Raw genomic sequence first — 23,928 nt, forward strand, 5'->3', positions numbered from 1 at the left:
GACTGTGTATATCACAGAAGGACATTTATGAGTCACGGCAAGCACAACTCTTGTATGCAGAGTAATCACAATTGATTGTTAAAGAAGTGATAGTAAGTTTGAAAACATTTTTCAGAAATGGTTTAGAATATTGCTCTTTTATTATAAAATTTATAGGTATCTATTACAGAACCAAGAACATAGGAAATTACACCACTTATAAAAGATGTTGTAGAAAAGGTGTTGAGTAAATCAAGAGTGAGTTTTCTGTTTGACCCAATAAAATAGAACAGGTTTTATGGCAGTTGTCTAAGAGGATTAAGGACCTGTTAATGAGCTGTCTCCTGTAGTCCAGTGGGGCAAGTTTGTTTCTCTCAACTTTCTTTGCCTAACTGTGTGACTATGAGACAGTCAATTAACCAGACACTTTTTGGGGGCTGAGTCTGATAAAGGTCCGAAGAGATCAGTGATCCACCATGGAAAACAAAATAAATATTAAATTTTCTCATGGAAATAAAAAGGAACATTGTCTGGAATCTTGGAAATGTTTAAAATGATTACTGAATGTAGGGCAAATGTTGTAACAAAGAATGGAAGATCCCACTCAGAAACGGGTGCTGTATTAGAGCCAGTAATCATTGTCCCTGCTGTTTAAAATGTGGATTAGTTTAAAGTAATTAAAACTGTGACCATAAGTCAGTTACAAAAAGAAATGGGAGAACTCATGCTCCTAAAAATGTCAGTAAGAGAAAATGTAGTGAAGGCATATTTTTTTTTGAATGTGGTGGCATTGGCTTAGCATGCAGCTGTTAGCATATGTGAAGGACTACACAGATCAAACAACATATTTGGAACTCTTAAAAGCATTTGATTACTTAAGCAAAGATCAACTAAAAGTTTCATTTTTCTGCAACTAACAGCATAAAGGCTTGTAACATAAGAGAGAACAGGAAGTTAGAATTGAGGAAATAGTCCCAGACAGTACGTGAAACTCCAAGAGTACCACAGTCTTTAGAATTGGACCATTTACTACAGCCTGTCTTCCTTTCAGACAGGAAAGCTGTCAGTCCCTGTGTATGATAAAGTAATCAGATGAATGCAGCATGGAAATCATTGTCCTGTTGTCACAGGTGCTACAGTACTGCAGCAGAACCAAGATGATGCAATTTTGCTCCCCCTGACAAAATTCTCGTTTTTGCCATAAAGAAATGTTGACTCCTATGCTCTGGAAAGCATAGTGTAAAGTTTAAATATGACATAAATGCACAAGTACTCAGAAAGAATTTCCTCATGCTATGGAAGATTCCACCTCAAAAGTACAACATTGCAATCAGTTCCAATTGCATACCTGCCCTTCATGACATGACCGTGCATCCAAGGAGAGTGTGGAAACCACTGTAGGTCTTTAAAAGAGAACTCCCTGGAAGTTGTTGGACTGCACCCTGCTGGATGCACTTAGGTTCTACATTGGCCTTGGTTGTCAAAGTGGGTTAAAATCAGTTTAAGGCACCTCGGCAGAGAGACATTTCCCTGTGGTACATTTGATTGGGGAGACATGGCTGAAGTGACATTCAGTGGCAGAGAACTTTGGCTGTTGCAAATTCCCCATGGGCAAAGAGAAGCACACTCTGCCATGCCCACAGCTTTAATAACCAAGTTCATGAGGGTAGAAGATGTAATGAGTGCTGTGCTCAGTGTACAGTTCATGTTTAAACAACTACAACATGTAGAAGTGTGCTACAGCATGGAGTTAATCTTGCATGTTACTGTAGCTGCATTTATGCCCCAGTATGCATTTTAGATAATGTTCTGTAGACACTGTAAAGGGACAGTGGTCTACAAACACCAATTAAAAAGGCACTGCCCATTGTGCACTGTGTTTTTAGTGTCACTGACATGCCCTCTAGGCTGCCATAATTCCTGATGTCTCATGATGCTATCAGGGTCATTGACATTATTTTTCCCTCTGCATTTGATTTTTGAAGCTGTGGAAGTGGCACAGCATTCTTCTCTTTGCCCACAGTGAATTCTAAGCAACCATATTTCTCTGCAACTGAAAGTCACTTCAGCCATGTGTCTCCAATTAAATGTACCACGGGGAAATGTCTCGCTGCCTAGGTGCCAAACCCTCTTAAATTCCAGTGGTCATTACCAACATGGGCGACCAGTGTTCCACACCAGAGGTCAATTCCTCGTTGGTCAGATCTGACCACAAGGAAATCAGCCTAGACATCCACATCCCTCCCCCATCCCCCATTAGGGAAACCACTGTAAAAAATTTCTCCAAAGCCAAGTTCACGCTTCTTAAGAAAGAATTGCTTGTTTGTTTGTTAACCGGGTTAGTCCAGCTGGGCTTGTGGCCCATTTTCAGTGGAGACCCGAGGAGAAAAGCTCCAGTATATAATATAAAGTATATAGGTTTACATCATTATAATATATCTAAATATACAGAATTTGCATCATTATATGATGTATGTTCAGTACTGTGGTGGTGGTGGTGCTGCAGTAACATTGTCGCCTCATAGCAAGACGTTGTCCCATTCGATTCTCAGCTAGAGCGTCTTCTGTGTGGAGGCATACGTGAATGGGGCATGCCTTCGTTGAAGGTTGTGCATCAGGGCTGGTAACCCAGTACGTACAAATCCACTACCACTCATTAGCAGATCGGAGTTCCGCTGTGGCGACCCCTAAAAAAAAAAGCCGAAAGACCCAAACAAACATATGATGTATGTTCAAACAGTTGTAAATTTACAAAGGCAGAATTATAGAGAGTTTTGGAGGTATTGGGGGTGAGGTGCAGCTTTCTCCCAAATTTGTGAGTATGAGATCCAGTATGTTGGAGCCTCTATTGGATATATTTGGTATTTGTTCATGTGTTTATATTTGTGAAGTCCATGAATCTGTTTGCCAGTGGATTTGAGGTCATGAAGAATTCCCAGTTTACAGAGGAGTAATTAAAGTAGGATGGTATTACCAGTTGGATAGAAAGTGTTTCCAGTAGGTTGAAGTAAGCAATGTGAGCTTCGTGGGACATGGAGGGTGACCCATCACTGGCAAGGAAGATATGGTACAGGATTTTGTCTGTGGTGTTCTGCATGTGGGGGACCTCCAGGGCATCATCCTGTTCAGTTATATTCAGTATTATTAATAGTTTGTACCTGAATTCACTTCTTGGAGCTTTTCTCCCTGGCAACCCATAGAAAAGAGGTTTGCCAGTCAGCTTTTGTGTGAAATAAAAATCAAATAAAATAAAATGAAAAATTACCTAACCCTCCATTATAACCTTCTAGAACATTAACTGTTTTTTATAGCTGTACCACAGAAATTCTGGTACTGAATATATGTAATAACACATTTTGCCATAAAATGACAAACTTTATCTCCCAAATAAATACTTCATGAGAACAACTTCAAATGTTATACAAGTTTTCATAATGTTCAGAAAGCATTTCTTAGTATCTTTGTTTTTGTACACAGGGAGTGGAGGAATTAAAACCCAGGAAAGTTCTGGAAGTGAGCATCTTCAGATTATTTCAGGTAACAAATGTCTAAATTGTTTCTTCAGGCATATACAATCTGTCTGCTGAAAACTAACTTCTGTAAATAAACCGGTAATGAAAAATATGGACTTTAAACATACCTCACAACTTCTTACCACTATGATCATGGACAAAGCTGAAAATAATGGTGGTGGTAATAGACCAAGGGCCAAAATTCAGGACAGATCTTAAATATTGTTTTTATCAACTTAGAGAGTTGTCAGAATAACAGATTCTATATTAATATGCAGAAACACAAATATCAATCATTGTTTTATAAGTACATTATTGAATGACTTTTCAGAAAAAAAATTTACAAAGCAAAACTATGCATCAGAAATGTCATCATTCTGTCAAACAGTGCAGAGTTTAGAGGTATAACTGTAAATATCACACAAGGACAGTTATAACAGTCAAGACTAGTGGAACTCGTGTATGCAGAGTAATCCCAATTGATTGTTAAAGAAGTAATAGTAATTGTGATAACTTTTTTCAGAAATGGTTTAGAATATTGCTCTTTCATTATAAAATTTATAGATATCTATTAAAGTTTTCAAGTGGCATAATTTCAAAAAGTATGAAAGATACAAATCGAGTTACACAAGAAAGAACATTAGTAATAATTACAATAATATATCAAAAAGGGAGGATATTGGACAAAGAACATAGGGAAAGTACACCACTTATAAAAGATGTAGAAAAAGTGTTGAGTAAATCAAGACTGATATTTCTGTGTGACCCAATTAAATAGATTAGGTTTTCTGACAATAGGCTGAGAGGATTAACCACCTGTTAATGAGCTGTGTCCTGTGATCCAGTGGTGTAAGTTTTTTTTCTCTCAGCCTTCTTTGCCTCACTGTGTGACTATGAGTCAGTCACTTAACCAGATACTTCTCCTGGTCTGAGTCTGAAAAAGGTCCCTAGAGAGCAATGCCCTTCCTTGGAAAACAAATAAAATAAAAATAAAAATTTCTCGTGGAAATAAAAATGAGCATGATCAGGCCTCTTGTAAATGTTTAATATGATTACTGAAAGGAGGTCAGATGTGGTAACAAGGAATGGAGGATGCCACTCACAAACAGGGACTGTATTAGTCCCAGTAATCATTGTCATGTCCGTTTAAGATGCACATTGGTTTGAAGTAATTAAAATGGTGACCATAAGCTAGTTAGAAAAAGAAATGGGAGAACTCATGTTCCTAGAAAAGGTCTGTATGAGTCGATGGAGTGAAGGTACATTTTTTCTAAAGGTGGTAGCATTCTCTGAACATGCAGCTGTTAGCCTAAGTGAAGGGCTTGACATATCACACAGAATATTTAGAACTGTTAAAAGCAGTTGATTGCTTAAGGAAAAATCAACTAAAATGTTAATTTCACTACAACTAACAACATAAAGGCTTGTTGCATAAGTGAGCTCAGGAAGTGAGAATTGAGGAAATATTCCCAGACACAGTACATGAGACTCCAGGAGTAGCACAGTGTTTAGAATTGGAGCATTTACTACACTGTGTCTTCCTTTCAGAGAGGAAAGCTGTCAGTCCCTGGTATGATAAAGTATGCAGATGAATGCAGCGTGGAAAACATTGTCCTATTATCACAGGTGCTACTGTACTGCAGCAGAACCAGACATTGCAGTTTTGGTGCCCTGACAACATTTTCATATTCAACTTAAAGAAAATGTTGAATCATATGCTTTGGAAAGCATAGTGTGAAGTTAAAATATGACATCAATGCACAAGTACGCAGAAAGAATTCCCTCAACCTATCGAAGATTCTGTCTCAAAAGCACATAATTACAATCAGTTCCCATTACATATATGCCCTTCATGACATGACCATGCATCCAAGGAGAGTGTGGAAAGGAGGGTAGGGCTGAAAGAGTTCCCAGGAAGTTGTTTGCACCCCCCCCCCCCCCGGAGGTACATAGGTTCTACATTGGCCTTGGTGGTGAAAATGGGTTAAATTCAAGTGGTAGACAAGCAAGCCTGAAGATGAACACGAGGCAGTGAAAACATCTGCTGGTGTGAAGCAGAGGAGAACAGCATCCCCTTCCAAAAAAAAAAACTGCAATCAGAAAACAACAGACATTGGTCTGAAATGTAATGTTTCAGGTAGCTTTTTTGTTGTCCAGTTTAGCCCTGACAGAATAGCTCGTTGTAAAGAGGGTAACTAAGGGAAAAAGCTCCTCAGTATGTAAATAAAACTGCACAAAGAAAGGAAAGGAAATATCAACTGCCAGGGCAATTAATCAGGTGATTAATAGGCAAAGTAGTCAGTCATGCATTTTGCATTCCACATCTTGGTGTTCTGAGCTGAGTTTCATCTATATTCATGTTATTAACAAGCTTTACTCAAATTGAAATATCTAACATTTCATGTTCTTTGGGTGACAAATTCATAACACAATGGCTTTATTAACAATTCATCATGAAGCAGCAGAGACTGAGTATCTCTTCACTTAGATACATGACTGAAAATCGCAGATAAGGGATATGGTAAACGTACTCATGCTCAGTCGACGTAAGTACCTCTGGCTTTGTTTTCTTGCAGCTGAGCTATATACCAGTACAAATCTGTGGATGATTCCTGAGTTTTGCCATAAATGTTCTCCTTTTCTTGTATATCCTGTTTAATTTGGGGTGCATGAGTGCAGTTTGTTTCTGGGGCGAGTTCTGGGCTTACTTCTAGAAGGTCCAGGAGACTCTATGCAGCCTTTAACATGGTTGTACAGAGTTTCTGAGTGTAATTTAGTTGGGGATGCTGTGTTCTTGCAGTTGGGACAGAAACTGATTTTGACAAACCACTATTTAATCAAAGGTCCTTTACCTTGGAATACTTCCTTACTACCATTGGTTTTACTGGGGTTATGTAGCTGATGCTGATTTCGAAGGAAGTATTTTTTGTTAGGCCTTACAAGGAAGAATGAGAAATTGGAAGTGAAGTGCAGTTTTCTCCCATAGTTGTCAGTATAAGGTCCATATGTTGGAGCCTCTAGTGGATATATTCACTCTATTTGGTCAAGGGGATTCGTATCTAGAAAGTCCAGGAATCTGTTTGTCAATAGATTTGAGGCCATGCAGGACTCTCAGTCTATAGAGCAAAGTCCAGGAATGTCTTTTCCTAAAAGATTTGAGGAAATGCAGGATTCCTAGACGGGTAATTAAAGTAGAAAAAGTGTTTCCAGTAGGTCCAAGTAAGCAATGTGAGATTCTTGGGACATGAAGGGTGACCTATAGCTAGCTAGGAAGATATGGTACAGGATTTTGTCTACGGTGTTCTTCATGTGGGGTACTCCAGAGCTTCATCATGCTCAGTTATATTCAATCTCATTAATAATTGTACCTGTATTCACATCTGGAGGTTTTCTCACTTGCCTTTTAAAGAAACGGGGTTTTGCCCAGGCAACTTTTCCGTGAAACAAAAGTCAAGCAAAATAAAATAAAAAATATCTAGACCTGCATTATAACCTTCTAGAGCATTAAATGTTTTTGTAGCTATAACACAGAAATCTGAAGCTGAATTTATATAATGAGAAATTGTGTCCTAAAATGACAAACTTTCATGGCTAATTAAATACTTCATGAGAACAGCTCCAAATACTATACAATTTCTCACTTTTTGCACTAAGCTTTCCTTAGTATCTTTGTTTTTGTACACAGGGACCGGAGGAATGAAAACCATGGAAAGCTCCGGAAGTCAGAGTGCAGATGATTTCAGGTAAGAAATGTCTGAATTGTTTCTTCAGTTATATAAATCTATCTGCTGAAATTTAACTTCTGCAAATAAACTGATAATGAAAAATCTAGACTGTAAACATACCTCCCAACTTCTTAGCACTATTATCATCTACAAAGCCAAAATAATGGTTGTGGGGAGAGGGGCAAATGCCAAAATGTAGGAATAGGTCTTAAATATTACTTTTATCAACTTAAAAAGTTGTCAGAATACTAGATTTTACATTAATATGCTGAAACACAAAAATCTGTCATTGTTTAATATCCACAATCCTGAATGATCTTTCAGTAAAAAAGTGTACAAGCCAAAACTATGATTCAAATATCTAATCATTCTGCCAAACACTGCACAGTTGAGAGGTATGACTGTGTATATCACAGAAGGACATTTATGAGTCACGGCAAGCACAACTCTTGTATGCAGAGTAATCACAATTGATTGTTAAAGAAGTGATAGTAAGTTTGAAAACATTTTTCAGAAATGGTTTAGAATATTGCTCTTTTATTATAAAATTTATAGGTATCTATTACAGAACCAAGAACATAGGGAAATTACACCACTTATAAAAGATGTTGTAGAAAAGGTGTTGAGTAAATCAAGAGTGAGTTTTCTGTTTGACCCAATAAAATAGAACAGGTTTTATGGCAGTTGTCTAAGAGGATTAAGGACCTGTTAATGAGCTGTCTCCTGTAGTCCAGTGGGGCAAGTTTGTTTCTCTCAACTTTCTTTGCCTAACTGTGTGACTATGAGACAGTCAATTAACCAGACACTTTTTGGGGGCTGAGTCTGATAAAGGTCCGAAGAGATCAGTGATCCACCATGGAAAACAAAATAAATATTAAATTTTCTCATGGAAATAAAAAGGAACATTGTCTGGAATCTTGGAAATGTTTAAAATGATTACTGAATGTAGGGCAAATGTTGTAACAAAGAATGGAAGATCCCACTCAGAAACGGGTGCTGTATTAGAGCCAGTAATCATTGTCCCTGCTGTTTAAAATGTGGATTAGTTTAAAGTAATTAAAACTGTGACCATAAGTCAGTTACAAAAAGAAATGGGAGAACTAATGCTCCTAAAAAGTCAGTAAGAGAAAATGTAGTGAAGGTATATTTTTTTCTGAATGTGGTGGCATTGGCTGAACATGCAGCTGTTAGCATATGTGAAGGACTACACAGATCACACAACATATTTGGAACTCTTAAAAGCATTTGATTACTTAAGCAAAGATCAACTAAAAGTTTCATTTTTCTACAACTAACAGCATAAAGGCTTGTAACATATGAGAGAACAGGAAGTTAGAATTGAGGAAATATTCCCAGACAGTACGTGAAACTCCAAGAGTACCACAGTCTTTAGAATTGGACCATTTACTACAGCCTGTCTTCCTTTCAGACAGGAAAGCTGTCAATCCCTGTCTATGATAAAGTAATCAGATGAATGCAGCATGGAAATCATTGTCCTGTTGTCACAGGTGCTACAGTACTGCAGCAGAACCAAGATGATGCAGTTTTGCTCCCCCTGACAAAATTCTCGTTTTTGCCATAAAGAAATGTTGACTCCTATGCTCTGGAAAGCATAGTGTAAAGTTTAAATATGACATAAATGCACAAGTACTCAGAAAGAATTTCCTCATGCTATCGAAGATTCCACCTCAAAAGCACAACATTGCAATCAGTTCCAATTGCATACCTGCCCTTCATGACATGACCGTGCATCCAAGGAGAGTGTGGAAACCACTGTAGGTCTTTAAAAGAGAACTCCCTGGAAGTTGTTGGACTGCACCCTGCTGGATGCACTTAGGTTCTACATTGGCCTTGGTTGTCAAAGTGGGTTAAAATCAGTTTAAGGCACCTCGGCAGAGAGACATTTCCCTGTGGTACATTTGATTGGGGAGACATGGCTGAAGTGACATTCAGTGGCAGAGAACTTTGGCTGTTGCAAATTCCCCATGGGCAAAGAGAAGCACACTCTGCCATGCCCACAGCTTTAATAACCAAGTTCATGAGGGTAGAAGATGTAATGAGTGCTGTGCTCAGTGTACAGTTCATGTTTAAACAACTACAACATGTAGAACTGTGCTACAGCATGGAGTTAATCTTGCATGTTACTGTAGCTGCATTTATGCCCCAGTATGCATTTTAGATAATGTTCTGTAGACACTGTAAAGGGACAGTGGTCTACAAACACCAATTAAAAAGGCACTGCCCATTGTGCACTGTGTTTTTAGTGTCACTGACATGCCCTCTAGGCTGCCATAATTCCTGATGTCTCATGATGCTATCAGGGTCATTGACATTATTTTTCCCTCTGCATTTGATTTTGAAGCTGTGGAAGTGGCACAGCATTCTTCTCTTTGCCCACAGTGAATTCTAAGCAACCATATTTCTCTGCAACTGAAAGTCACTTCAGCCATGTGTCTCCAATTAAATGTACCACGGGGAAATGTCTCGCTGCCTAGGTGCCAAACCCTCTTAAATTCCAGTGGTCATTACCAACATGGGCGACCAGTGTTCCACACCAGAGGTCAATTCCTCGTTGGTCAGATCTGACCACAAGGAAATCAGCCTAGACATCCACATCCCTCCCCCATCCCCCATTAGGGAAACCACTGTAAAAAATTTCTCCAAAGCCAAGTTCACGCTTCTTAAGAAAGAATTGGCAAACTTCATGACACCCATGCAGTCAGACAATAGAGGTACGACTGCCAAATCCCACCCAAATGCACTTTATAAGCACTTACATGTGTGCATGGATCGTGCTATCCCTAACAGAACCAAGATGCTATCCTGCAAAAAAAGGAAGCCAATCTGGTGGTCCCCTGCCATAAACAAACTCTACAATAGAAGAAAGAAACTTTTGCAAAAAAGAGTAAAATCCCATGACTGGAAGAACTTCCTGGTCAGCCTCAGTAAGAAGCCAAGATCCCTCATAAAATCCTCCAAAGCTAGTTATGAAAACAAAATCACCACTGATTCTAAAGACAACCACAAAGCATTCTATAGCTATGTCAAGAATCTCAATGGCAACACTCAGATCTGCTCTGAGTTACAGTACAATGGCACTAAATATACAGAACTCAGTGATATTGCCAACATCCTGGCAGATAGGTTCAGTGCTAACTTTACCCCACCCTCACCCCTTAAAGGGCGTATCTCTATACCGGATGAATGCAAAGTTCCTTTAATCACGGCTGCACAGGTAAAAAACATACTCTCCAAAGCCAAGAACACAGTATCCATGAGACTTGACAACATCCAAAGCTGCATTCTACATGAACTACAGAATGAACTGGCACCCCACCTAAGCACCATGTTCAGTCATAGCCTCACCTCAGGCTTTGTGCCTAATGAATGATGCACAGCAACTGTTATCCCACTCCACAAAGGGGTTGCCACCATGGACCCTGGGAACTACCACCCCATTAGACTAATGAGCCTGGTCTGCAAGGTCATGGAACATATCATCATGGAACTTATAAACAAAGACATTGGTAAACTCCAAACTCTGGACCCCACCCAGTTCGGGTTTGTAAAAGGCAGATCATGCCTCCTAAACCTGATTGACATCTTTGAAGCAGCTCCCAAAGCCATAGGCGAGGGTAAGGTGGTTCACACAGCCTACCTAGATCTCACCAAGGCTTTTGACACCACCCCCTACTCTGGAATTATAGATAAACTCACTAAACTAGGTATAAATCCTTATGTCATAAGATGGGTTTCCTACTGGCCCACTGACAGAACCCACACTGTGAAAGTAGCAGACTCCAAATCCGACTTCAGACCAGTGACAAGTGGAGTACCACAGAGTTCAGTCCTGGGTCCTCTCATGTTTGGTATCTACTTTTCTGAAGTACAGGCTAACACAGAAGGTCTTTGGCTAACGAAGTTCACAGATGACTGCAAACTAGGAGCCATAACTGAAACACCTAACAATGTGGACATTCTACAAAAGGGCATCACTGAGACAGATGCCTGGTGTCAAAGCCATGGCCTCAGGCTCAATGCCAAAAAGTACATTGCCATACCCTTTGGTAGAAATTCTGTACCCATGAGCTACCACACAGGTGTTAGTCTAGTTAATACCAATAGTGTGATAAGAGACCTTGGGACACAGGTGGACAGTAGGCTCTTCTTTGATAATCACATCACCACAGTAGTCAGGAAATCCTTCTAAGTAGCACACCTCATCACAAAAGTTTCTCATCCAGGGAAAAAGAGGTCATTGTTCTCCTCTACTCGTCTCTCATTAGACCCATTATAGAGTACAATGCCCCTTTTGGTATGTACCTCACAAGACATCTACAACAACTGGAAAGGCTGCAGAAATACCTCACAAAGAGGATTACTGGCCTCAAACAAATGCCCTACGCTGACTGTCTCAAAAAACTCCAGCTTTACTCCGTCGTATATCACCTACTCAAAGGCGATCTCTGCCTAACATACAAAGCTATGTCAAACCCAGAGCTGTTGGACATGATCCACTTAAAGAAATCCCAATCCCTTCGAGCTACATGCTCTAGGGACATAAACCTTGTCACCACAATAAACAAAACATGCTGGAGGGATCGATTCCTGTCCCAGAGACTTCCTATACTCTGGAACAAACTACCTATCTATATCAAACAAAGCTCCTCATTAGCACTCTTAAAAAAAGTCTTGATGATTGGATGGGAAATAGGAAATTCACCCCGGGGATCCCCTCTGTGGCTCTGCTCGAAAGGGGCACAGAAAAATAATTTTCTTGGGTGGCGAAAGCCAGGGTACCTTTTTGGCTAGGGTTGTGTAGGCCCGAGGGCCGATAGCCTAGTACCTACCTATGAACCTATGAATTAGCTACTTTTTTTGTTGTCCATTTTAGCCCTGTCAGAAGATCTCATTGTGAGATGGAAACTAATGGGAAAAGCTCCTCAGCATGCAAATAAAACTGACAGACAAAGAAGGAAAAGGAAATATCAGCTGCAAAAATGATTAATCACGTGGTTAAGCAGCCAAACTACTGAGTCATGCATTTTGCATTCCACATCTCATTTTCCTGAGCTGAGTTTTGTCTATAAATAGGTTATTAGCAAGCTTTACTCAAATTCCTATGTCTAAAATTTCAAGTTCATTGAGTGACAAATTCATAACACAATGGCTTTATTAATAGTTCATCATTAAGCAGGAGAGATTATCTCATCACTAAGATACCCTGCTGAAAATCGTAGATAAGGGATATGCTAAACATAAAAGAAAAAACAAAAAAGAAAAACAAAGCCCAGAGACGTATAATAAAGCTCCCAGTCGACAGAAACTGTTCAGTTACTTAATTCTCAGCATAGTCACACAGCATGGAAATGAAAATACTTAAAAAAAATCTATTTTTTTAACTGAGAAAAGGTAGCGCTGGCTGTATGTTTGGTTACCATGCTTACTAAAACCGAAATGGTCCACGGTTTGCTGGAAGTACTTCTCTTGGAAGATGGAGTCCTCCTCCTATGCTAAACATACTCATGATTAGAAGAGTTAAGTACCTCTGACTTTTTTTCTTGCAGCTGAGCTGTATACCAGTTCAAATCTGTGGACAATTCCTCACTTTTGCCTAAATTGTTCTCCTGGTGTTGTATATCCTGTTTAATTTGGGATGCCACAAGGGCAGTTTGTTTCTTCGGCTAGTTCTGGGCTTAATTCTTGTAGGTACAGCAACCTCTATGCAGCCTTTAATTTAGTTGTACAAAGTTTCTGAGAGTAATTCAGTGTAGGATGCTGTGTGCTCACAGTTTGGACAGGCATTTAATTTTGACAAACCATTACTTAATAAAATGTAGTTTGCCTTGGAAAACTTCCTGTCACTGTTTTTACTGTGGTTATGAAGTTAATTTTGATTTTGAAGGAGGCATCTTTGTGGTTAGACCTTACCAGGTAGGAAGAGGTATTGGGGGTGAGGTGCAGCTTTCTCCCATATTTGTGAATATGAGATCCAGTATGTTGGAACCTCTATTGGATATATTTGGTATTTGTTCTAGTGTGTTTATATTTGTGAAGTCCATGAATCTGTTTGCCAGTAGATTTGAGGTCATGATAAATTCCAAGTTTATAGTGGAGTAATTAAAGTAGGATGGTAGGTTGGATAGTAAGTGTTTCCAGTAGGTCCAATAAGCAATGTGAGCTTCTTGGGACATCGGGGGTGACTTAAAGCTGGCTAGGAGGATAAGGTAAAGGAGTTTTGCTATGGTGTCTGCATGTGGGGAATCTATAGGGCATCATCTTATTCAATTATATTCAGTATTAATAGTTTATATCTGTATTCACTTCTGGAGCTTTTCTCCCTGGCCACCTAAAGAAAAGAGGGTTTGCCAGTCAGCTTTTGTATGAAACAAAAATAAAATAAAATAAAAAAATAAATTATCTAGCCCTCCATTATAACCTTCTAGAACATTAACTGTTTTATAGGTGTAACACAGAAATTCTGGTACTGAATATATGTAATAAGAAATTTTGCCGTAAAATGACATACTTTCACTCCCAAATAAATACTTCATAAAATCATCTTCAAATATTATACAATTTGTCATAATTTTCAGAAAGCATTCCTTAGTGTCTTTGTTTTTGTACACAGGGAGGGGAGGAATGAAAACCCAGGAAAGCTCTGGAAGTGAGCATCTTCAGATTATTTCAGGTAAGAAATGTCTGAATTGTTTCTTCCATTATATGCAATTTATCTGCTAAAACCAACTTCTGGAAATAAACCGATAATGAAAAATGTGGACTTTAAACATACCTTCCAACTTCTTACCAGTATAATCATCGACAACGCTGAAAATAATGATGGTGGTAATAGACCAAGGGCCAACATTCAGGAATAGATCTTAAATATTGCTTTTAGCAACGTAGAAAGTTATCAGAATAACAGATTCTATATTAATATACAGAAACACAAATATCAGCCATTGTTTAATAAGTACAATATTGAATGACCTTTCAGAAAAAAAGTGTACAAACCAAAACAATGAGTCAAAAATGTAATCATTCTGCCAAACACTACACAATTGAGAGGTATGACTGTAAATTTTACAGAAGGACATTTATAAGAGTCAAGGCAAGCAGAACTATTGTATGCAGAGTAATCTCAACTGATTGTTAAAGAAGTAATAGTAAGTTTGAAAACATTTTTCAGAAATGGTTTAGAATACTGCTCTTTTATTATAAAATTTATAGATATCTATTAAAGTTTTCAAGTGGTATAATTTCAAAAAGTATGAAAGATACAAATTGAGTTACGCAAGAAAGCACATTAGTAATTATTACAATAATATATCAAAAAGGGAGGATATTGGACCAAGAACATAGGGAAAGTGCACCACTTATAAAATATGTTGTAGAAAAGGTGTTGAGTAAATCAAGAGTGAGTTTTCTGTGTGACCCAATAAAATAGAACAGGTTTTATGGCAGTTGTCTAAGAGGATTAAGGACCTGTTAATGAGCTGTCTCCTGTAGTCCAGTGGGGCAAGTTTGTTTCTCTCAACTTTCTTTGCCTAACTGTGTGACTATGAGACAGTCAATTAACCAGACACTTTTTGGGGGCTGAGTCTGATAAAGGTCCGAAGAGATCAGTGATCCACCATGGAAAACAAAATATAAATTACATTTTCTCATGGGAATAAAAAGGAACATTGGCATCTTGGAAATGTTTAAAATGATTACTGAAAGTAGGGCAGATATGGTAACAAAGCATGTAGGATCCCACTCACAAACGGGTGCTGTATTAGAGCCTGTAATCAGTGTCCCTGCTGTTTAAGATGTGGATTGGTTTAAAGTAATTAAAACAGTGACCATAAGTTAGTTACAAAAGGAAATGGGAGAAGTCATGCTCCTAAAAAGGTCAGTAGGAGAAAATGTAGTGAAGGCATATTTTTTTCTGAATGTAGTGGCCTTGACTGAACATGCAGCTGTTAGCATATATGAAGGACTACACAGATCACACAACATATTTGGAACTCTTAAAAGCTTTGATTCCTTAAGCAAAGATCAACTAAAATGTTTATTTCTCTACAACTAACAGCATAAAGGCTTGTAACATAAGAGAGCACAGGAAGTTAGAATTGAGGAAATATTTCCAGATACAGTACATGAAACTCCAAGAGTACCACAGTCTTTAGAATTGGACCATTTTCTACACTGTATCTTCCTTTCAGAGATGAAAGCTGTCAATCCCTGTGTGTGATAAAGTAAGCAGATGAATGCAGCATGGAAATCATTGTCCTGTTGTCACAGGAGCAGAACCAAGATGATGCAGTTTTGTTCCCCCTGACAAAATTCTCGTTTTCGTCATAAAGAAATGTTGGATCCAATGCTATGGAAAGCATAGTGTAAAGTTCAAATATGACACAAATGCACAAGTACTCAGAAAGAATTTCCTCATGCTATGGAAGATTCCACCTCAAAAGCACAACATTGCAATCAGTTCCAAATGCATACCTGCCCTTCATGACATGACCGTGAATCCAAGGAGAGTGTGGAAACAAAAGTCTGGCTTTGAAAGAGAACTCCCTGGAAGTTGTTGGACTTGACCCTGCAGGATGCACTTAGGTTCTACATTGGCCTTTGTTGTCAAAATGGGTTAAAATCAGTTTCAGGCACCTTGGCAGAGAGATATTTCCCTGTGGTACATTTGTTTGGGGAGACATGGCTGAAGTGACATTCAGTGGCAGAGAACTATGGCTGTTGCAAATTCCCCATGGGCAAAGAGAAGCACACTCTGCCATGCCCACAGCTTTACTAACCAAGTTCATGAGGGCAGAAGATGTAATGAGTGCTGTGCTCAGTGTACAGTTCATGTTTAAGTAACTGCAACATGTAGAAGTGTGCAACAGCATGGAGTTAATCTTGCATGCTAATGTAGCCGCATTTATGCCCCAGTATGCATTTTAGGTAATGTTCTGTAGACACTGTAAAGGGGCAGTGGTCCACAAACACCAATTAAAAAGGCGCTTGCCATTGTGAACTGCATTTTTAGTGTCACTGACATGCTCTCTGTCCAGTCTGCTGCTGATGGCTGCCATACTTCCTGCTGTCTCATGATGCCACAGGGGCCACGGACATTACTTTTCCCTCTGCATTTGGTTATTGAAGCTGTGGAAAGGGCACAGTATTCTTCTCTTTGCCCACAGGGAATTCTAAACAGCCATATTTCTCTGCAACTGAAAGTCACTTCAGCCATGTGTCCCCAATTAAATGTACCAGAGGGAAATGTCTCGCTGCCAAAGTGCCTGATCCTGTTAAATTCCAGTGGTAGACCAGTAGAACTGAAGATGGACACTTGGCACTGGAAACATCTGCTGGTCTGAAGCAGGAGAGAATAGCACCCCCCCAAAAGAAAATAAAACTGCAATCAGAAGATAACAGGCATTGGTCTGAAATGTAATTTTTCATTTAGCTACTTTTTTTGTTGTCCAGTTTAGCCCTGTCAGATCTCATTGTGAGATGGAAACTAATGGGAAAAGCTCCTCAGCATGCAAATAAAACTGACAGACAAAGAAGGAAAAGGAAATATCAGCTGCAAAAATGATTAATCACGTGGTTAAGCAGCCAAAGTACTGAGTCATGCATTTTGCATTCCACATCTCATTTTCCTGAGCTGAGTTTTGTGTGTACATAGGTTATTAACAAGCTTTACTCCAATTCCTATGTCTAAAATTTCAAGTTCATTGAATGACAAATTCATAACACAATGGCTTTATTAACAATTCATTATTAAGCAGGAGAGATTGAGTATCTCTTCACTAAGATACCCTGCTGAAAATCGTAGATAAGGGATATGGTAAACGTACTCATGATTACTAGAGTTAAGTATCTCTGACTTTTTTGTCTTGCAGCTGAGCTGTATACCAGTTCAAATCTGTGGACAATTCCTCAGTTTTGCCATAATTGTTCTCCTGTTGTTGTATATCCTGTTTAATTTGGGATGCCACGAGGGCAGTTTGTTTCTGAGGCTAGTTCTGGGCTTACTTCTTGCAGGTACAGCAACCTCTATGCAGTCTTTAATTTAGATGTATAAAGTTTCTGAGAGTAATTCAGTGGAGGATGCTGTGTGCTCACAGTTTGGAGGGGCATTGAATTTTGACAAACCATTACTTAATAAAATGTAGTTTGCCTTAGAAAAGTTCCTGTCACTGTTTTTACTGTGGTTATGAAGTTAATTTTGATTTTGAAGGAGGCATCTTTGTGGTTAGACCTTACCAGGTAGGAAGAGGTATTTATTTATTTATTTATTTATTTATTTATTTATTTATTGTTTTATTTGTTTGTTTGTTTGTTTGTTTGTTTGTTTGTTAACCGGGTTAGTCCAGCTAGGCTTGTGGCCCATTTTCAGTGGAGACCCGAGGAGAAAAGCTCCAGTACATAATATAAAGTATATAGGTTTACATCATTATAATATATCTAAATATACAAAATATGCATCATTATATGATGTATGTTCAAACAGTTGTACATTTACAAAGGCAGAATTATAGAGAGTTTTGGAGGTATTGGGGGTGAGGTGCAGCTTTCTCCCAAATTTGTGAGTATGAGATCCAGTATGTTGGAGCCCCTATTGGATATATTGGGTATTTGTTCGTGTGTTTATATTTGTGAAGTCCATGAATCTGTTTGCCAATGGATTTGAGGTCATGAATAATTCCCAGTTTACAGAGGAGTAATTAAAGTAGGATGGTATTACCAGTTGGATAGAAAGTGTTTCCAGTAGGTTGAAGTAAGCAATGTGAGCTTCGTGGGACATGGAGGGTGACCCATCACTGGCAAGGAAGATATGGTACAGGATTTTGTCTGTGGTGTTCTGCATGTGGGGGACCTCCAGGGCATCATCCTGTTCAGTTATATTCAGTATTATTAATAGTTTGTACCTGAATTCACTTCTGGAGCTTTTCTCCCTGGCACCCCATAGAAAAGAGGTTTGCCAGTCAGCTTTTGTGTGAAATAAAAATCAAATAAAATAAAATGAAAAATTACCTAACCCTCCATTATAACCTTCTAGAACATTAACTGTTTTTTATAGCTGTACCACAGAAATTCTGGTGCTGAATGTATGTAATAACAAATTTTACAATAAAATGACAAATTTTATCTCCCAAATAAATACTCCATGAGAACAACTTCAAATGTTATACAAGTTTTCATAATGTTCAGAAAGCATTTCTTAGTATCTTTGTTTTTGTACACAGGGAGGGGAGGAATGAAAAGCCAGGAAAGCTCTGGAAGTGAGCATCTTCAGATTATTTCAAGTAAGAAATGTCTGAATTGTTTCTTCAGGCATATACAATCTGTCTGCTGAAAACTAACTTCTGTAAATAAACCGGTAATGAAAAATATGGACTTTAAACATACCTCACAACTTCTTACCACTATAATCATGGACAAAGCTGAAAATAATGGTGGTGGTAATAGACCAAGGGCCAAAATTCAGGACAGATCTTAAATATTGTTTTTATCAACTTAGAGAGTTGTCAGAATAACAGATTCTATATTAATATGCAGAAACACAAATATCAATCACTGTTTTATAAGTACATTATTGAATGACCTTTCAGACAAAAACTGCACAAACCAAAATTATGAGTAAAAAATTTAATCATTCTCCCAAACAGTGCAGAGTTTAGAAGTATGACTGTAAATATAACACAAGGACAGTTATGACAGTCAAGACTAGAGGAACGCTTGTATGCAGAGTAATCCCAATTGATTGTTAAAGAAGTAATAGTAATTGTGATAATTTTTTTCAGAAATGGTTTAGAATATTGCTCTTTCATTATAAAATTTATAGATATCTATTAAAGTTTTCAAGTGGCATAATTTCAAAAAGTGTGAGAGATACAAATCGACTTACACAGGAAAGTACATTAGTAATAATTACAATAATATATCAAAAAGGGAGGATATTGGACCAAGAACATAGAGAAAGCACACCACTTATAAAAGATGCTGTAGAAAAAGTGTTGAGTAAATCAAGACTGATATTTCTGTGTGACCCAATTAAATAGATTAGGTTTTCTGGCAATAGGCTGAGAGGATTAACCACCTGTTAATGAGCTGTGTCCTGTGATCCAGTGGTGTAAGTTTTTTTTCTCTCAGCCTTCTTTGCCTCACTGTGTGACTATGAGTCAGTCACTTAACCAGATACTTCTCCTGGTCTGAGTCTGAAAAAGGTCCCTAGAGAGCAATGCCCTTCCTTGGAAAACAAATAAAATAAAAATAAAAATTTCTCGTGGAAGAAAAAATGAGCACGATCAGGCCTCTTGTAAATGTTTAATATGATTACTGAAAGGAGGTCAGATGTGGTAAGAAGGAATGGAGGATGCCACTCACAAACAGGGACTGTATTAGTCCCAGTAATCATTGTCACGTTCGTTTAAGATGCACATTGATTTGAAGTAATTAAAATTGTAACAATAAGTTAGTTAGAAAAAGAAATGGGAGAACTCCTTTTCCTAGAAAAGGTCTGTATGAGTCGATGGAGTGAAGGTACATTTTTTCTGAAGGTGGTAGCATTCTCTGAAAATGCAGCTGTTAGCCTAAGTGAAGGGCTTGCCATATCACACAGGATATTTAGAGTTGTTAAAAGCATTTGATTGCTTAAGGAAAAATCAACTAAAATTTAAATTTCACTACAACTAACAACATAAAGGCTGACAAATGGGCTCCACAGCCCAGTGAACCACCCCGGTAATCAAACTGAATAAATAAATAAATATAAATAAATAAATAAAGGCTTCTTCCTTAAGTGAGCTCAGGAAGTGAGAAATGAGGAAATATTCCCAGACGCAGTACATGAGACTCCAGGAGTAGCACAGTGTTTAGAATTGGAGCATTTACTACACTGTGTCTTCCTTTCAGAGAGGAAAGCTGTCAATCCCTGGTATGATAAAGTATGCAGATGAATGCAGCGTGGAAAACATTGTCCTATTATAACAGGTGCTACTGTACTGCAGCAGAACCAGACATTGCAGTTTTGGTGCCCTGACAACATTTTCATATTCAATTTAAAGAAATGTTGAATCATATGCTTTGGAAAGCATAGTGTGAAGTTAAAATATGACATCAATGCACAAGTACGCAGAAAGAATTCCCTCAACCTATCGGAGATTCTGACTTAAAAGCACATAATTACAATCAGTTCCCATTACATATATGCCCTTCATGACATGACCATGCATCCAAGGAGAGTGTGGAAAGGAGGGTAGGGCGTTAAAAGAGAGCTCCCAGGAAGTTGTTTGACTGCACCCCCCCCCCCCCCCGAGGTACATAGGTTTTACATTGGCCCTGGTGGTGAAAATGGGTTAAATTCAGGTGGTAGACAAGCAAGCCTGAAGATGAACACGAGGCAGTGAAAACATCTGCTGGTGTGAAGCAGAGGAGAACAGCATCCCCTTCCAAAAAAAAAAAAAAAAAACTGCAGTCAGAAAGCAACAGACATTGGTCTGAAATGTAATGTTTCAGGTAGCTTTTTTGTTGTCCAGTTTAGCCCTGCCAGAATAGCTTGTTGTAAAGAGGGTAACTAAGGGAAAAAGCTCCTCAGTATGTAAATAAAACTGCACAAAGAAAGGAAAGGAAATATCAACTGCCAGGGCAATTAATCAGGTGGTTAATAGGCAAAGTATTCAGTCATGCATTTTGCATTCCACATCTTAGTGTTTTGAGCTGAGTTTCATCTATATTCATGTTATTAACAAGCTTTACTCAAATTGAAATATCTAAAATTTCATGTTCTTTGGGTGACAAATTCATAACACAATGGCTTTAACAATTCATCATGAAGCAGCAGAGACTGTGTATCTCTTCACTTAGATACATGACTGAAAATCGCAGATAAGGGATATAGTAAACGTACTCATGATCAGTCGACGTAAGTACCTCTGGCTTTGCTTTCTTGCAGCTGAGCTATATACCAGTACAAATCTATGGATGATTCCTGAGTTTTGCCATAAATGTTCTCCTTTTCTTGTATATCCTGTTTAATTTGGGGTGCATGAGTGCAGTTTGTTTCTGGGGCGATTTCTGGGCTTACTTCTACAAGGTCCAGCAGGCTCTATGCGGCCTTTAACATGGTTGTACAGAGTTTCTGAGTGTAATTTAGTTGGGGATGCTGTGTTCTTGCTGTCTGGACAGAAATTGATTTTGACAAACCACTATTTAATCAAAGGTCCTTTACCTTGGAATACTTCCTTACTGCCACTGGTTTTACTGGAGTTATGTAGCTGATTCTGATTTTGAAGGAAGTATCTTTTTTTGTTAGGCCTTACAAGGAAGAATGAGAAATTGGAAGTGAAGTGCAGTTTTCTCCCATATTTGTCAGTATAAGGTCCATATGTTGGAGCCTCTAGTGGATATATTCACTCTATTTGGTCAAGGGGATTCGTATCTACAAAGTCCAGGAGTCTGTTTGTCAATAGATTTGTGGCCATGCAGGACTCTCAGTCTATAGAGCAAAGTCCAGGAATGTCTTTTCCTAAAAGAGTTTAGGAAATGCAGGATTCCTAGAGGGGTAATTAAAGTAGAATGGCAGGTTGGATAGAAAGTGTTTCCAGTAGGTCCAAGTAAGCAATGTGAGCTTCGTGGGACATGGAGGGTGACCTATAGCTGGCTAGGAAGATATGGTACAGGATTTTGTCTACGGTGTTCTTCATGTGGGGTACTCCAGAGCTTCATCATGCTCAGTTATATTCAATCTCATTAATAATTGTACCTGTATTCACATCTGGAGGTTTTCTCACTTGTCTTTTAAAGAAACGGGGGCTTTGCCCAGGCAACTTTTCTGTGAAACAAAAGTCAAGCAAAATAAAATAAAAAATATCTAGACCTGCATTATAACCTTCTAGAGCATTAACTGTTTTTGTAGCTATAACACAGAAATCTGAAGCTGAATTTATATAATGAGAAATTGTGTCCTAAAATGACAAACTTTCATGGCTAATTAAATACTTCCTGAGAAAAGCTGCAAATACTATACAATTTCTCACTTTTTGCACTAAGCTTTCCTTAGTATCTTTGTTTTTGTACACAGGGAGCGGAGGATTGAAAACCATGGAAAACTCCGGAAGTCAGAGTGCGCAGATGATTTCAGGTAAGAAATGTCTGAATTGTTTCTTCAGTTATATAAATCTATCTGCTGAAATTTAACGTCTGCAAATAAACTGATAATGAAAAATCTGGACTGTAAACATACCTCCCAACTGCTTAGCACTATTATCATGTACAAAGCCAAAAATAATGGTTGTGGGGGAGAGGGGGGCAAATGCGAAAAGATAGGAATAGGTCTTAAATATTACTTTTATCAACTTAAAAAGTTGTCAGAACACTAGATTTTACATTAATATGCTGAAACACAAAAATCTGTCATTGTTTAATATCCACAATCCTGAATGATCTTTCAGTAAAAAAGTGTACAAGCCAAAACTATGATTCAAATATCTAATCATTCTGCCAAACACTGCACAGTTGAGAGGTATGACTGTGTATATCACAGAAGGACATTTATGAGTCACGGCAAGCACAACTCTTGTATGCAGAGTAATCACAATTGATTGTTAAAGAAGTAATAGTAACTTTGAAAACATTTTTCAGAAATGGTTTAGAATATTGCTCTTTTATTATAAAATTTGTAGGTATCTATTACAGTTTTCAAGTGGTATAATTTCAAAAAGTATGAGAGATACAAATCGAGTTACGCAAGAAAGTACATAAGTAATAATTACAATAATATATCAAAAAGGGAGGATATTGGACCAAGAACATAGAGAAAGTACAGCACTTATAAAAGATGTTGTAGAAAAGGTGTTGAGTAAATCAAGAGTGATTTTTCTGTGTGACCCAATAAAATAGAACAGGTTTTATGGCAGTTGTCTAAGAGGATTAAGGACCTGTTAATGAGCTGTCTCCTGTAGTCCAGTGGGGCAAGTTTGTTTCTCTCAACTTTCTTTGCCTAACTGTGTGACTATGAGACAGTCAATTAACCAGACACTTTTTGGGGGCTGAGTCTGATAAAGGTCCGAAGAGATCAGTGATCCACCATGGAAAACAAAATATAAATTACATTTTCTCATGGGAATAAAAAGGAACATTGGCATCTTGGAAATGTTTAAAATGATTACTGAAAGTAGGGCAGATATGGTAACAAAGCATGTAGGATCCCACTCACAAACGGGTGCTGTATTAGAGCCAGTAATCAGTGTCCCTGCTGTTTAAGATGTGGATTGGTTTAAAGTAATTAAAACAGTGACCATAAGTTAGTTACAAAAGGAAATGGGAGAAGTCATGCTCCTAAAAAGGTCAGTAGGAGAAAATGTAGTGAAGGCATACTTTTTCTGAATGTGGTGGCCTTGACTGAACATGCAGCTGTTAGCATATGTGAAGGACTACACAGATCACACAACACATTTGGAACTCTTAAAAGCTTTGATTCCTTAAGCAAAGATCAACTAAAATGTTTATTTCTCTACAACTAAGAGCATAAAGGCTTGTAACATAAGAGAACACAGGAAGTTAGAATTGAGGAAATATTCCCAGACACAGTACATGAAACTCCAAGAGTACCACAGTCTTTAGAATTGGACCATTTTCTACACTGTATCTTCCTTTCAAGGAGGAAAGATGTCAATCCCTGTGCATGATGAAGTAAGCAGATGAATGCAGCATGGAAATCATTG

At 38.2% G+C, this 23,928-nt stretch overlaps 1 protein-coding gene across 42 annotated transcripts in view; it reads left to right on the top strand.

The window, feature by feature from the left end:
• Positions 1-23,928, top strand: part of LOC122791684 (mucin-2-like) — a 732,148-nt gene that overhangs the window by 85,341 nt on the left and 622,879 nt on the right. For 28 of the 42 annotated variants that reach the window (XM_044059549.1, XM_044059571.1, XM_044059534.1 and 25 more), the window contains 4 exons: positions 3,457-3,516; positions 13,848-13,907; positions 18,451-18,510; positions 22,287-22,346. The exons of 2 other annotated variants lie outside the window; for them this stretch is intronic. In XM_044059549.1, coding sequence (XP_043915484.1) covers positions 3,457-3,516; positions 13,848-13,907; positions 18,451-18,510; positions 22,287-22,346 — 240 coding nt within the window. The remainder of the gene's footprint in view (positions 1-3,456; positions 3,517-13,847; positions 13,908-18,450; positions 18,511-22,286; positions 22,347-23,928) is intronic. 12 more of the 42 variants (XM_044059537.1, XM_044059553.1, XM_044059565.1 and 9 more) reach the window with 7 other exon arrangements.

Source organism: Protopterus annectens, chromosome 17.part0, assembly GCF_019279795.1.
Source record: "Protopterus annectens isolate FY-2018-M chromosome 17.part0, PAN1.0, whole genome shotgun sequence".
Lineage (NCBI taxonomy): Eukaryota > Metazoa > Chordata > Ceratodontiformes > Protopteridae > Protopterus > Protopterus annectens.